At 41.1% G+C, this 13482-nt stretch overlaps 1 protein-coding gene across 1 annotated transcript in view; it reads right to left on the bottom strand.

Moving 5' to 3' along the window:
• The window catches only part of LOC129861916 (homeobox protein aristaless-like 4), a 38984-nt gene extending 26278 nt beyond the window's left edge, over window positions 1–12706 (bottom strand). Inside the window, exon 1 of the mRNA XM_055933105.1 lies at window positions 12352–12706. Coding sequence (XP_055789080.1) covers window positions 12352–12706 — 355 coding nt within the window. The remainder of the gene's footprint in view (window positions 1–12351) is intronic.
• Window positions 12707–13482: the final 776 nt, after the last annotated feature.

Here is a 13482-nt window from a genome sequence, read left to right as displayed (position 1 = left end):
GAGAGAGAGCAACAGAGAGAGAGAGAGAGCAACAGAGAGAGAGAGAGAGAGCAACAGAGAGAGAGAGAGAGAGCAACAGAGAGAGAGAGAGAGAGCAACAGAGAGAGAGAGAGAGAGCAACAGAGAGAGAGAGCAACAGAGAGAGCAACACAAAGAGAGAGAAAGAGAGCAACAGAGAGAGAGAGAGAGCAACAGAGAGAGAGAGAGAGCAACACAGAGAGAGAGAGAGAGCAACAGAGAGGGAGAGAGAGAGAGCAACAGAGAGAGAGAGAGAGAGCAACAGAGAGAGAGAGAGAGAGAGAGAGAGAGAGAGAGAGAGAGAGAGAGAAACACAGAGAGAGAGAGCATCAGAGAGAGAGTGAGAGAGAGAGCAACAGAGAGAGAGAGAGAGCAACAGAGAGAGAGAGACAGAGAGAGAGCAACAGAGAGAGAGAGCAACAGAGAGAGAGAGAGAGCATCAGAGAGAGAGTGAGAGAGAGAGACAGAGAGAGAGGGAGAGAGAGAGAGAGAGACAGAAATCAAATCTCATTTTATTTGTCTCGTACAGAGTTTACAGCAGGTATAAAAGGTGCAGAGAAATGCTTGTGTACTACAGTAGCTCCGTCTACATTGCAGTACAATAACCAGTATAAATCATTCCACTATGTATTGTGGTTGTTGTGTCAAGTCATCGGCAGACTATTAGACCAGAATACTTATTAGGGTCTTTGAGTTTTAAGTCTTTCTTGGAATGACTGATTCATTGACTATTGGACAGTTCACCTCCCTAGTGTTGTGTGAGTCTGGTGAGGAATCACTCACTCCAAGCTCAGTCAAAGAGTAAGAGAAATTGAAAGTTAGAGAGAGAGAGAGAGACAGAGACAGAGCGACAGAGACAGAGACAGAGACAGAGACAGACAGAGACAGAGACAGAGAGAGAGACAGAGAGAGAGAGAGAGAGAGAGAGAGAGAGAGAGAGAGAGAGAGAGAGAGAGAGAGAGACAGAGAGAGACAGAGAGAGACAGAGAGAGACAGAGAGAGACAGAGAGAGACAGGGAGAGACAGAGACAGAGACCGGGGATATTTCACTTTTGTATATTATCTACTTCACTTGCTTTGGCAATGTTAACATATGTTTCCTATGCCAATAGGGAATAGAATATATGTTTTTGGGTGAGTCAGGAATACCGGGGTTACTCTTATTGGGTGAGTCAGGAATACCGGGGTTACTCTTAGTGGGTGAGTCAGGAATACCGGGGTTACTGTTTGTGGGTGAGTCAGGAATACCGGGGTTACTCTTAGTGGGTGAGTCAGGAATACCGGGGTTACTGTTTGTGGGTGAGTCAGGAATACCGGGGTTACTCTTAGTGGGTGAGTCAGGAATACCGGGGTTACTGTTTGTGGGTGAGTCAGGAATACCGGGGTTACTGTTTGTGGGTGAGTCAGGAATACCGGGGTTACTCTTAGTGGGTGAGTCAGGAATACCGGGGTTACTGTTTGTGGGTGAGTCAGGAATACCGGGGTTACTCTTAGTGGGTGAGTCAGGAATACCGGGGTTACTGTTTGTGGGTGAGTCAGGAATACCGGGGTTACTCTTTGTGGGTGAGTCAGGAATACCGGGGTTACTCTTAGTGAGTGAGTCAGGAATACCGGGGTTACTCTTAGTGAGTGAGTCAGGAATACCGGGGTTACTCTTAGTGGGTGAGTCAGGAATACCGGGGATACTGTTTGTGGGTGAGTCAGGAATACCGGGGTTACTCTTAGTGGGTGAGTCAGGAATACCGGGGTTACTGTTTGTGGGTGAGTCAGGAATACCGGGGTTACTCTTAGTGGGTGAGTCAGGAATACCGGGGTTACTGTTTGTGGGTGAGTCAGGAATACCGGGGTTACTCTTAGTGGGTGAGTCAGGAATACCGGGGTTACTGTTTGTGGGTGAGTCAGGAATACCGGGGTTACTCTTAGTGGGTGAGTCAGGAATACCGGGGTTACTCTTAGTGAGTGAGTCAGGAATACCGGGGTTACTCTTAGTGAGTGAGTCAGGAATACCGGGGTTACTCTTAGTGGGTGAGTCAGGAATACCGGGGATACTGTTTGTGGGTGAGTCAGGAATACCGGGGTTACTGTTTGTGGGTGAGTCAGGAATACCGGGGTTACTCTTAGTGGGGAGCTTAGCCGACAGGGAGAGAGCATCTCAGAGCTATGTGGAACTGTCTCTTACGGAAAACCTGCATGAATTTAATGCGATCTTATGTGAAATAAATGTGATAATGTGACAACACGTAAACGCAACATGTGATAACATTAAACTACACAAGAGAAAGCGTTTGAGAACATGTGAAAACAGGATCTCATGTGAAATAAATGTGGCAACATGGGGATGCAACAATTCAACATGTCATACCATGACATACACTTGACAACATGTGAGTTACTTTTTCACATGTTAAAGTGGTAAATAGATTTTCACATGTTAAAGTGGTAATTAGATTTTCACATATGAAAGTGGGAATTAGATTTTCACATATGAAAGTGGGAATTAGATTTTCATATATGAAAGTGGGAATTAGATTTTCACATTTTAAAGTGGTAATTCGATTTCACATATGAAATTTGCAATTAGATTTTCACATATGAAAGTGGGAATTAGGTTTTCACATATGAAAGTGGGAATTAGGTTTTCACATATGAAAGTGGAATTAGATTTTCACATATGAAAGTGGGAATTAGATTTTCACATATGAAAGTGGGAATTAGATTTTCACATATGAAAATGGGAATTAGATTTTCACATATGAAAGTGGGAAAGTTGAAAGTTTTTCACATGTGAATCTGCAATTTTTTTAATATTTTTTTTGTAAGGGAAGTAATTAAATGGTATCGGGTTTGAAGGGATGAGGATCGCTGTTCAGATAAAATAGTTCAGATAAAATTGTCCTTCTGGAAGGTTCTCCCATCTCCACAGAGGAACTCTGGAGCTCTGGCAGTGACCATTGGGTTCTTGGTCACCTCCCTGACCAAGGCCCTTCTCCCCCGATTGCTCAGTTTGGCCTGGCAGCCAGCTCTAGGAAGAGTCTTGGTGGTTCCAAACTTCTTCCAATAAGAAAATACAGAAAAGAATCACGAAGATGGAAGGAGATAACAGCTGACAACTTACATCTGCAAAGACATGGCGCCAATTTACACGGCCCAGAAACGGGGGGTTTCATGAGTTGGTGCTAACACTCGAGACCCAAGGTAACAAATGCAAATTGATATGTGACACGTATTAATGCCAAAATAACATGAAAAAACAAAATATATTTTAGGCCTAAATTTATATTTGTTTACAACTATAGTTGAAGTGTTTTCCATTTACCTTTTTAGATTTTATACATTTAATATTTAATATTTTGTTAAAATGCTTAATTGAAAATGTGCACAAAGGTTCTAAATAAAAGGAGAAATAATCAAATATGTGTAACGCTCGTCAAATGCCTCCTCCTCGGACGATGAACACTTGAATAAACTCAAAACAACAAAACGACGTAGACAGACCTGAACATGTGAACTTACATAAACACGAAGAATGCACGAACAGGAACAGACTACATACACGAACAAAAACGAAACAGTCCCGTGTGGTGCGACATACACAGACACGGAAGACAATCACCCACAAACAAACAGTGAGAACAGCCTACCTTAATATGGTTCTCAATCAGAGAAAACGTCAAACACCTGCCTCTAATTGAGAACCATATCAGGCAACACATTAAACCCAACATAGAAACACAACACATAGAATGCCCACCCCAACTCACGCCCTGACCAACTAAACACATACAAAAACAATGGAAAACAGGTCAGGAACGTGACAATATGAGTAAATACCTTGTATTTGTTGAGTTTAATTAAAAATGTAATAAGAAATAAGCCTTTACATGTGATTATTTTATATAAACTATTTATTCATTGAATTTACATCAAATGTGCCATATCGTGATTATGTATCGTTAGCGGGATATAAAATTACCTATATCGGAATATGAGATTTTGGCCATATCGCCCAGCCTTATCATATTTGGAATCATGTAGTAACCCAAAAGGTGTTAAACAAATCAAAATATATTTTATATTTAAGAATCTTCAAAGTTGCCACCCTTTGTCTTGATGACAGCTTTGCACACTCTTCTGTATATATAAATATGTGATGGGATGTAGAGACATGATGGACAGTATGTGGATAGAATATGTAGTATATCTGAAGAATACATGGATAGAATAGTATATGTACAGCAATAGTTAAATAAGATTAGCCTTGACTATAATACAGTATTTACATATAAAATGGGTAAAACAGTATGTAAACATTATTAAAGTGACCAGTGTTCTATTATTAAAGTGACCAGTGTTCCATTATTAAAGTGACCAGTGTTCTATTATTAAAGTGACCAGTGTTCCATTATTAAAGTGACCAGTGTTCCATTATTAAAGTGACCAGTGTTCTATTATTAAAGTGACCAGTGTTCCATTATTAAAGTGACCAGTGTTCCATTATTAAAGTGACCAGTGTTCTATTATTAAAGTGACCAGTGTTCCATTATTAAAGTGGCCAGTGTTCCATTATTAAAGTGGCCAGTGTTCCATTATTAAAGTGACCAGTGTTCTATTATTAAAGTAACCAGTGTTCCATTATTAAAGTAACCAGTGTTCCATTATTAAAGTAACCAGTGTTCCATTATTAAAGTAACCAGTGTTCCATTATTAAAGTGACCAGTGTTCCATTATTAAAGTGACCAGTGTTCCATTATTAAAGTGACCAGTGTTCCATTATTAAAGTGACCAGTGTTCTATTATTAAAGTGACCACTGTTCCATTATTAAAGTGACCAGTGTTCCATTATTAAAGTGACCAGTGTTCTATTATTAAAGTGACCAGTGTTCCATTATTAAAGTGACTAGTGTTCTATTATTAAAGTGACCAGTGTTCTATTATTAAAGTGGCCAGTGTTCCATTATTAAAGTGACTAGTGTTCCATTATTAAAGTGACCAGTGTTCCATTATTAAAGTGACCAGTGTTCCATTATTAAAGTGACCAGTGTTCCATTATTAAAGTGACCAGTGTTCCATTATTAAAGTGACCAACGTTCCATTATTAAAGTAACCAGTGTTCTATTATTAAAGTGACCAGTGTTCCATTATTAAAGTGACCAGTGTTCCATTATTAAAGTAACCAGTGTTCCATTATTAAAGTGACCAGTGTTCCATTATTAAAGTGACCAGTGTTCCATTATTAAAGTGACCAGTGTTCCATTATTAAAGTGACCAGCATCATAAACACTGGACATAGTTTGTTTCTATTGGACATAATATTGGCACAAATATATTCCCATGCAGACACTTACTCTTGTCTCTCAGTACTATCAATCCAATGTGTTCGCTATCACCACATAAATAACCAGAGATATCACTTCCTGGTTCTTCTAACACATATTCACAGTGTCCAACTCTGGCAGGAGACCATCACAACACAGCCAGGAGATTTTATATTCTTTCACTGCATGCTGGAAAACACATCTCCACTCTATGACAACATTTGTGGAATATCCTCAAAGGCCTAGTTGTGCAGTATGTAGGAGTGAATGTCACGAAGAAAACATCGTCTCATAATATGTCAAATAAGATAAATAAGATTAGTCAAAATGTCACATCTAAACTACCACTTCAAGTCATTTTTCATAATCTGTTGTATTACTATGTAAATTGTCTCTAGGTCAGGACATTGAGTCAATGAACACAGGGCATTGTGGTAGGTGTATCATCAGCAGCACCGGGGTCCAGGCCTCGGCATCACACAGTAACAATGTGTAGGTTAGTCTTTTGCCACAGCCGCTGCCAGACTACACTAAGTGAGAGTCATGTCATTACGATGAGGAGTCAGCTCTCTGTTATCCAGATGTTTCACTTAGCCCTCAGTTGATCTCAGATGCAGTGCTTACAACTAGCTAACTAACTTGTTATTGGAGAAAAAACATTTTTGAAAACGCATAATGTCAGTAATCCTATAACAAAATAGAGGACATGATATGTGAGTATTTCTTCACCTTTCTCCAGACACGGCAGAAAACTACAACTTTATCCCACATCAAAGTACTGAATGAATCTCGGAGACCCCATGATGCAAGACGATATGTGAATGTAAACATTCACCCTACTCACGTATGCCTGCCAGTGGCGACGTGACACCCCCCCCCCCCCCCCCGCCCCCCCCCCCCCCCCCCCAAGACACACAAACACACTCACACACCGTTCTCCCTAATCACTCAAAACAGAGCTCCAAAACCCGAAACCCATTGCTGACGTTTGGTTTATTTACTTGGGGCATTGGTGAAACGGGGTTACGTACACCAGTCCCACTCTGTCATCTCAGGGTCCATCTGACAGACTCTGTGGCTTTGGAAAGGGGCCGTGTTGTGGAGTCTCAAATGATAACTATAGGAGTCAGTTATAGACAGAATTCCAAATGGCACCCTATTCCCTATATAGTACCCTACTTAGGGTTCACTGGTCATAAGTAGTGCACTGTATAGGGAATAGGGTGCCATTTGGGACACACGAATACACATCTGGCTTGTATTAATGGGGGTAGCTAACTCTCCTGTAGTGCTGTGTGGCTGGGTACGGCCTGGTCTACATTCCTACAGACTCCTGCTCTGTAAGCACTCTATCAGTTCCACCGGTGGTTTGCTCTCAGTCATTGTTGTCTGTGGTCAGGTAGAAGTTTCTATAGGTTGAGGCTCACCGTCCCAAAGGTACAGACCATAGAGGTGTTCATCTCCTATAACGTCCCGTGGCCCTGTTGTCCCATGCATTGAGTGCACTAGCCTTTAGCATGTTTACGACCAAGCCTGAGGCCCTATCTTTGTAGTGTTACTCGTCGATCACACCAACAGCGTCATTGCATTTTTGGTACACCAGAATTACATTCATTTCCAATGAAAACGGTGCGTTTGCCTTGCAGCATTGCGTTGCAGAGGCAGTTGCAGTGCGTTCGGTGTGGTGCACATGTTAGGATTTATAAAAAAAGTATACTTCAAACTGTATGCTGTAGACGGCTTGACAGAAATGGGAGCAGAAGGTGAATGTTGAACTTTGTTGCATACATATCCAGATGATGCTGCGTGCTATTTTGCGCGATGACGCTGTCGGTGTGTTCGAAGCGTCAGTACCATTTTGCGCAATGGCGCTGTCTGAGTGTTCGAAGCGTCAGTACCATTTTGCGCAATGACGCTGTCTGAGTGTTCGAAGCGTTAGTACCATTTTGCACAAAAGCGCTGTGGGTGTGAACGAGCCTCGTTAATGATGATAATGCCTGGTATAAGACGAGCAAAATAGTTGATTTGTTATGGTCTGTGTCGAAGGAGAGATAAATCGTTGTAAATATTCCCGAAATATGTGAAAAGAGCAAAGCCAATGAACAGTAATAAAGACTTGTTAAGTCAGAAAGTAGAGTACAAAAAGTACATTAAATGGCAACTGTGGGGGGGGGGGGGGGGGGAACCACGATGGCTGTCTGCCTGTGTTCCAAGATAGGTGTGAATATAGCGGTGATATAGTGTAGTTTCACTGCCAATAATTAATGTTGTGTGTGTGTGTGTGTGTGTGTGTGTGTGTGTGTGTGTGTGTGTGTGTGTGTGTGTGTGTGTGTGTGTGTGTGTGTGTGTGTGTGTGTGTGTGTGTGTGTGTGTGTGTGTGTGTGTGTGTGTGTGTGTGTGTGTGTGTGTGTGTGTGTTATTTTTGTATCTAGATAGACAATGGTAATATGTGTGCATAGCAGACATGTCATAATGAACAACAAAAAAAAGGCATGCCCATTGTCCTCAAACACTAGAAAAGTGCACCATACCATTTCCATGTCATTAATAATAAACCGTCGAAGCGCATGTAGTGACGATACGACGAGGTTGTGCAATATCTGCTCCCGGTGAGTAGACTACCAAGACCCCACACATGATAACACAAGCCGGTTGATGCCCGAGGCTTTAGCTAGCCTCCCAACACTATATCCTCCCCGAAGCTATCTATCTATCTGGCTGTAACATTTTATAGAATAACATTACAGAGCTCTCCTCCGGGAAACCTATTGTATTTAATGATCGCAGTTTAAACGGTTCGCTGTGTCATTGGACTTTGCCAGATGTTTTCGTTCGATGGAGGGGTTCTCTATCCTTGGCTCTCACCTTGAGGGGAAAAAACACATACACACTATACACAGTGTGATAACGATTTCACTCGGTATAAAAAGCCTGACTCCCATTGTTTGCAGTCACGGGAAAAACAGTTTACTTTTCGCTTTATGGGGTTATTTTGGCGTGGGTGTGTGCTGGCAGTTAAGGCAGAAACTCGTTATAATACAATCGGATCGTCGGTTTTAGTTTTTGTACCCTAAGTCATGGGGACGCTTGTCATTTGGAATTCACGCTTTTATGAGTTATTGAATTTTGATTGGAAATTAAATGCAAATTAAAACAAATGATTATTATTATTATTATGCACTCGTTCAATTGGTAACGGTCTTGGTTGGTAACAGGAGTTATTGTTTTTAGGAATTAGCTCAGTTTACTTTTTCTTTTAAAAGATTATTAAGATAAACAAAAGTTACATTTTGAGAAAATAAATAAAGAATTCCCGTGCAAATAAATCCACTAATAATAATAATAATGATGATAATAATGTGGCGCTAAAATGACATTATTATTAGGATATAATCATTGTTGTGTTCTGTTTCTGTTTTTGGTGTACGTTTTAAAGGATTTAATTTTCCTTTTTTAAAGTCAGATTTAATCAAGATTTATTAATGAACGGGCTGTTCTTTCTCTTTAAAACCTCCCCTGTATTGTAAAAGACAACAACTACTCTGAATAATAGAACCATTGGTGCAATTTTTTTCAAATTTTTCCAAAGGTCGCGCATCGGACCAGCAACACAAACCGTGTCATTACATCTTTATAACAGTCGCTTTGAAATAGTTTAAACGTTATCCTCTGGAACAAATATGTAAACGATGTGAGAGCATAATTATATATTTATTCCCTTTCTTTGGGCTCTGTTTAAACTCAAAACTAGATTATTTTACTTTCAGTTTTGCTTTCATATATATATATATTAGTTTTTTTCAACTTTATTAATACTGAATACTGAAGTGCACCAATCCAGGAAATGATAGGCCTATATTGCATTCGCAACTCTTTGCCGTTTCGAACATGATTCACGTCTCTTGCCAAAGTCATTACGCTGTGCTGTTATGCTAATTTACATGATCATTATGCCCTAATCATCCGTACACCGTGGAGTCGACATGATATTACTACAACTAATCTTCTAAATGAATATGACCTTGGAACAACAGTCTAACATGAACGAGCGTCACGTTACTAAGTATCTTGTGGTTTACTTTGCGTCCTGCGGCCTTGGTGAAAGTCAATCCGCGCGTCTTCAGCTGTCCATAGCCGTGCCATACAGTCCGTGAATTTAATACGAATGTGGCATACGAAACAAAGCATGTAGGTTTGGTACATTTTTTGCCCCCACAACAACAAAACAATCAATGCCGTGCGCGAAAAGAGTTAGCACTACAACTTTAGACTGTAGTTTATTGCAATCATTAACCTGTAGGATTTTGACCTGATGGTTTAGGACCTAAACGCAAGTGTCGAGAGATGATTAAAATCATAATTCAAATATGTGTCATTATAAAACACGATTTACATATTTCATGTTCTATTCTCCGGGTTTATAAATGTTTGTTTCGTTAATATCTTATTCATGTAACTGAACTGGAGCAATACGATTTTTTGGGGGATATTGGGAAAATGAACTCTTTATCCACTTTAAGGGAGCCAAAAATGTATCCTTTCCAAAAGACATTCACATCAGTTTACTACAACCCTGCCAGGTTGCCCGTGTGTTTCTATTGTATCGTTAGATCTTATAAAGACAATGGGTTAGACGGCAGGCCGTGATTTAGAAACGTGTGTCTAACTAAAACCATAATGCATATGCGTGTATGATTGGTCAAATTTACACTTTGAGGCCTGTCATTTAGCCTCAAAGTACGGTGTGTGTGTGTGTGTGTGTGTGTGTGTGTGTGTGTGTGTGTGTGTGTGTGTGTGTGTGCGTGCGTGCGTGCGCGCGTGCGTGCGTGCGTGCGTGCGTGCGTGCGTGCGTGCGTGTGTGTGTGTGTGTGTGTGTGTGCGTTTTACTACACTTACCAGAAGTCCCCACAAGAATACTAAACCAACTAAATTTCAGAGAAGTGAGGACATTTTACCAGTCTTCACTTATAAGAGTTAGGGTTAGGTTTAGGGTTAAGAGTTCGGGTTAGGTTTAGGGTTAAGAGTTCGGGTTAGGTTTAGGGTTAAGAGTTAGGGTTAGGGGTTAAGAGTTAGGGTTAGGGGTTAAGAGTTAGGGTTAGGGGTTAAGAGTTAGGGTTAGGTTTAGGGTTAAGAGTTCGGGTTAGGTTTAAGGTTAAGAGTTCGGGTTAGGTTTAGGGTTAAGAGTTAGGGTTTAGGGTTAAGAGTTAGGGTTAGGGGTTAAGAGTTAGGGTTAGGGGTTAAGAGTTAGGGTTAGGGGTTAAGAGTTAGGTTTAGGGGTTAAGAGTTAGGGTTAGGGGTTAAGAGTTAGGGTTAGGATCAGGGGTTAAGAGTTCGGGTTAGGGGTTAAGAGTTAGGGTTAGGGGTTAAGAGTTAGGGTTAGGGGTTAAGAGTTAGGGTTAGGATCAGGGGTTAAGAGTTCGGGTTAGGTTTAGGGTTAAGAGTTAGGGTTAGGATCAGGGGTTAAGAGTTCGGGTTAGGGGTTAAGAGTTAGGGTTAGGGGTTAAGAGTTAGGGTTAGGGGTTAAGAGTTAGGGTTAGGGGTTAAGAGTTAGGGTTAGGGGTTAAGAGTTAGGGTTAGGGTTACGGGTTAAGAGTTCGGGTTAGGTTTAGGGTTAAGAGTTAGGGTTAGGGGTTAAGAGTTAGGGTTAGGGGTTAAGAGTTAGGGTTAGGGGTTAAGAGTTAGGGTTAGGATCAGGTTTAGGGTTAGGGGTTAAGAGTTAGGGTTAGGGTTAGGGGTTAAGAGTTAGGGTTAGGGTTAGGGGTTAAGAGTTAGGGTTAGGGGTTAAGAGTTAGGGTTAGGATCAGGTTTAGGGTTTTGAATGGGAAACAATTGTTGGTCCCCAAAAAGTCCTCCCAATTATAGTAAGACATAGCTGTGTATGTGTGTGTGTGTGTGTGTGTGTGTGTGTGTGTGTGTGTGTGTGTGTGTGTGTGTGTGTGTGTGTGTGTGTGTGTGTGTGTGTGTGCGTGCGTGTGTGTGTGCGTGCGTGCGTGCGTGCGTGTGTGTGTGTGTGTGTGTGTGTGTGTGTGTGTGTGTGTGTGTGTGTGTGTGTGTGTGTGCAGGCTGCGTTACCTGCTCCCTACAGATGCCTAATCGTGCAATATATCATCACACCTCATAGTTTTCAGTTTATTGCTTAAACGTCATATTTCGGGGACCGGAGCTTCTATCCCTTTATAGCTCATTCAAAATGTTAAAAAAAAAAATATCTCAGTCTAATTAGCTCCACTTACTTGTGTTGAACAAAAGTGATGGCGAAATATAAGTTGGATAAATTGGTAGCCTTATGTATGATGTTTTGCTGGTGTGTTAATAAGAAAGTTAAGTGTAAATATTCAAACATAAACTACTCGGCTACGCCAGCCATGCCGCTGAGGTCAAGGCATCAAAATCTCAACACAGGCAACAAAAATAAAAATAAAAACATACAGAATAGAAAGGCCTATGTCAGAATGAAATCGTTCAGCATTGTTCGTCATGATTGTACTGAGCTGAACCAACAACGTGGTTTCATAAAATATCTATGATCATGCCGTTTCTAACAGATAGCATGCGTCTTCCTGTTACAAGGAGGCTTTAAGGGGATTTTTAAATGCTCCTTAACTAACTCCAGTTACACTCTGGCCTCATAAAATCCTCACATTTTTAACTGTCGTTATGGCCCCTTGCCCACACGGCCCCAGTTTGTTAGTTCAGTAACCTAGCCATTTCTGTTTTGTCTGTTTGGATGCTGATTGACAGACCATGGCCTAGCCGCCGAAACGTTTATTTTGCTCTCGTTGCCTCGCGAAATTAGATAAAATAACTTTTAAACTTTTTATTTGAGTGGAACCTGTACAAATACGAATAGGATGTTTGAACCTGTACAAATATGAATAGGATGTTTGGACCTGTACAAATATGAATAGGATGTTTTGAGTTTAGTCAATGCACCAGTTCTGAGCGCGTTTGTTTCAAGAACCTTTGGATGTTGATTGTTCCCCACGCGAACGGAGACCTAGAACCGTTCGGAACTCACCATAGCAGGGGATGAGCGCGTCGCTGTGTCCTCCGCTTTCCTGGTGGAGTTTTTCGCCTTCCGGGGGTGTTTTGCAGGTTGGTCGTTGCATGAAGAGGTGGTATTTGTTGAAGTTGTTGACCTCCTCTGTGCCGTCATCCAGTGACTGGCACCCCTGTTGGAAAGGACTCGGAGACTTCTCCTCGTAACCCTGTGGTCCTTTAGGTAGGAACGTTGGGCTGTATTTGGTTTCACTCGGTTGGAATATTCTGAAGGGATCCGATGGTTGCTGATCCCTACCGTGTGGCGAAGGCGTGTTATAATATGAATCCATGGATGTCATATCACAGTATGAAACGCACGTATCTGCGTTCATTCCTAAAAAAAAACAACAACAAAAAAGCAACGTTTGAATCGAAAAATTCCAAACCGTTTGTTTCTTCGTTCTCCTTTTCCCCTTGCAGCAAGACCCCTTTCTCTCAAGCACTGGCGAACACACACGCACACACACACACTCTCTCACACACACTGCCGCATCTGGGGTTGGTTATAAAAACGAATTAGATGTTTTCCAGAGACTTGCAGCAGACTGAACAAATGAATGCAAAGAAAGCCCCCTGAAGGTTTACCGGGGTAAGGAACTAAAAATGCCGTTGCTTTACAGACGATGCCACTGGTCCCACTAAAGTCCTCTGCACACGACACTAGTGAAAGTCAGCGCCAAACCAGCTCTGTTATTATTCAGACAACAGAGATGGAGATGGAAAATGGGAGGTCAAGCAAGAGGGACATTTTTTTCTTGTTTTCTTTGTAAACACGAGGGAGACACAACACATGACATTCATTTGATTAGGAGTTAATATGACTGCTTTGATAAATGCACATCGTGTGCACATGAGAGAAAATTGCTCTGAGTCAATTATATTTTTCCCCTTTTATTTAACCGGGTATATATATATATATAAACTCTGCAAAAAAAAGAAATGTCCTCTCACTGTCAACTGCGTTTATATTCAGCAAACTTAACATGTGTAAATATTTGTATGAACATAATAAGATTCAACAACTGAGACATAAACTGAACAAGTTCCATAGACATGTGACTAACAGAAATGGAAAAATGTGTCCCTGAACAAAGGGGGGGTCAAAATC

This window comes from Salvelinus fontinalis, chromosome 9 (genome assembly GCF_029448725.1).
Source record: "Salvelinus fontinalis isolate EN_2023a chromosome 9, ASM2944872v1, whole genome shotgun sequence".
Lineage (NCBI taxonomy): Eukaryota > Metazoa > Chordata > Actinopteri > Salmoniformes > Salmonidae > Salvelinus > Salvelinus fontinalis.
Note: the sequence above shows the minus strand (reverse complement) of the source record. Positions and strands in the feature narration are given on the sequence as shown.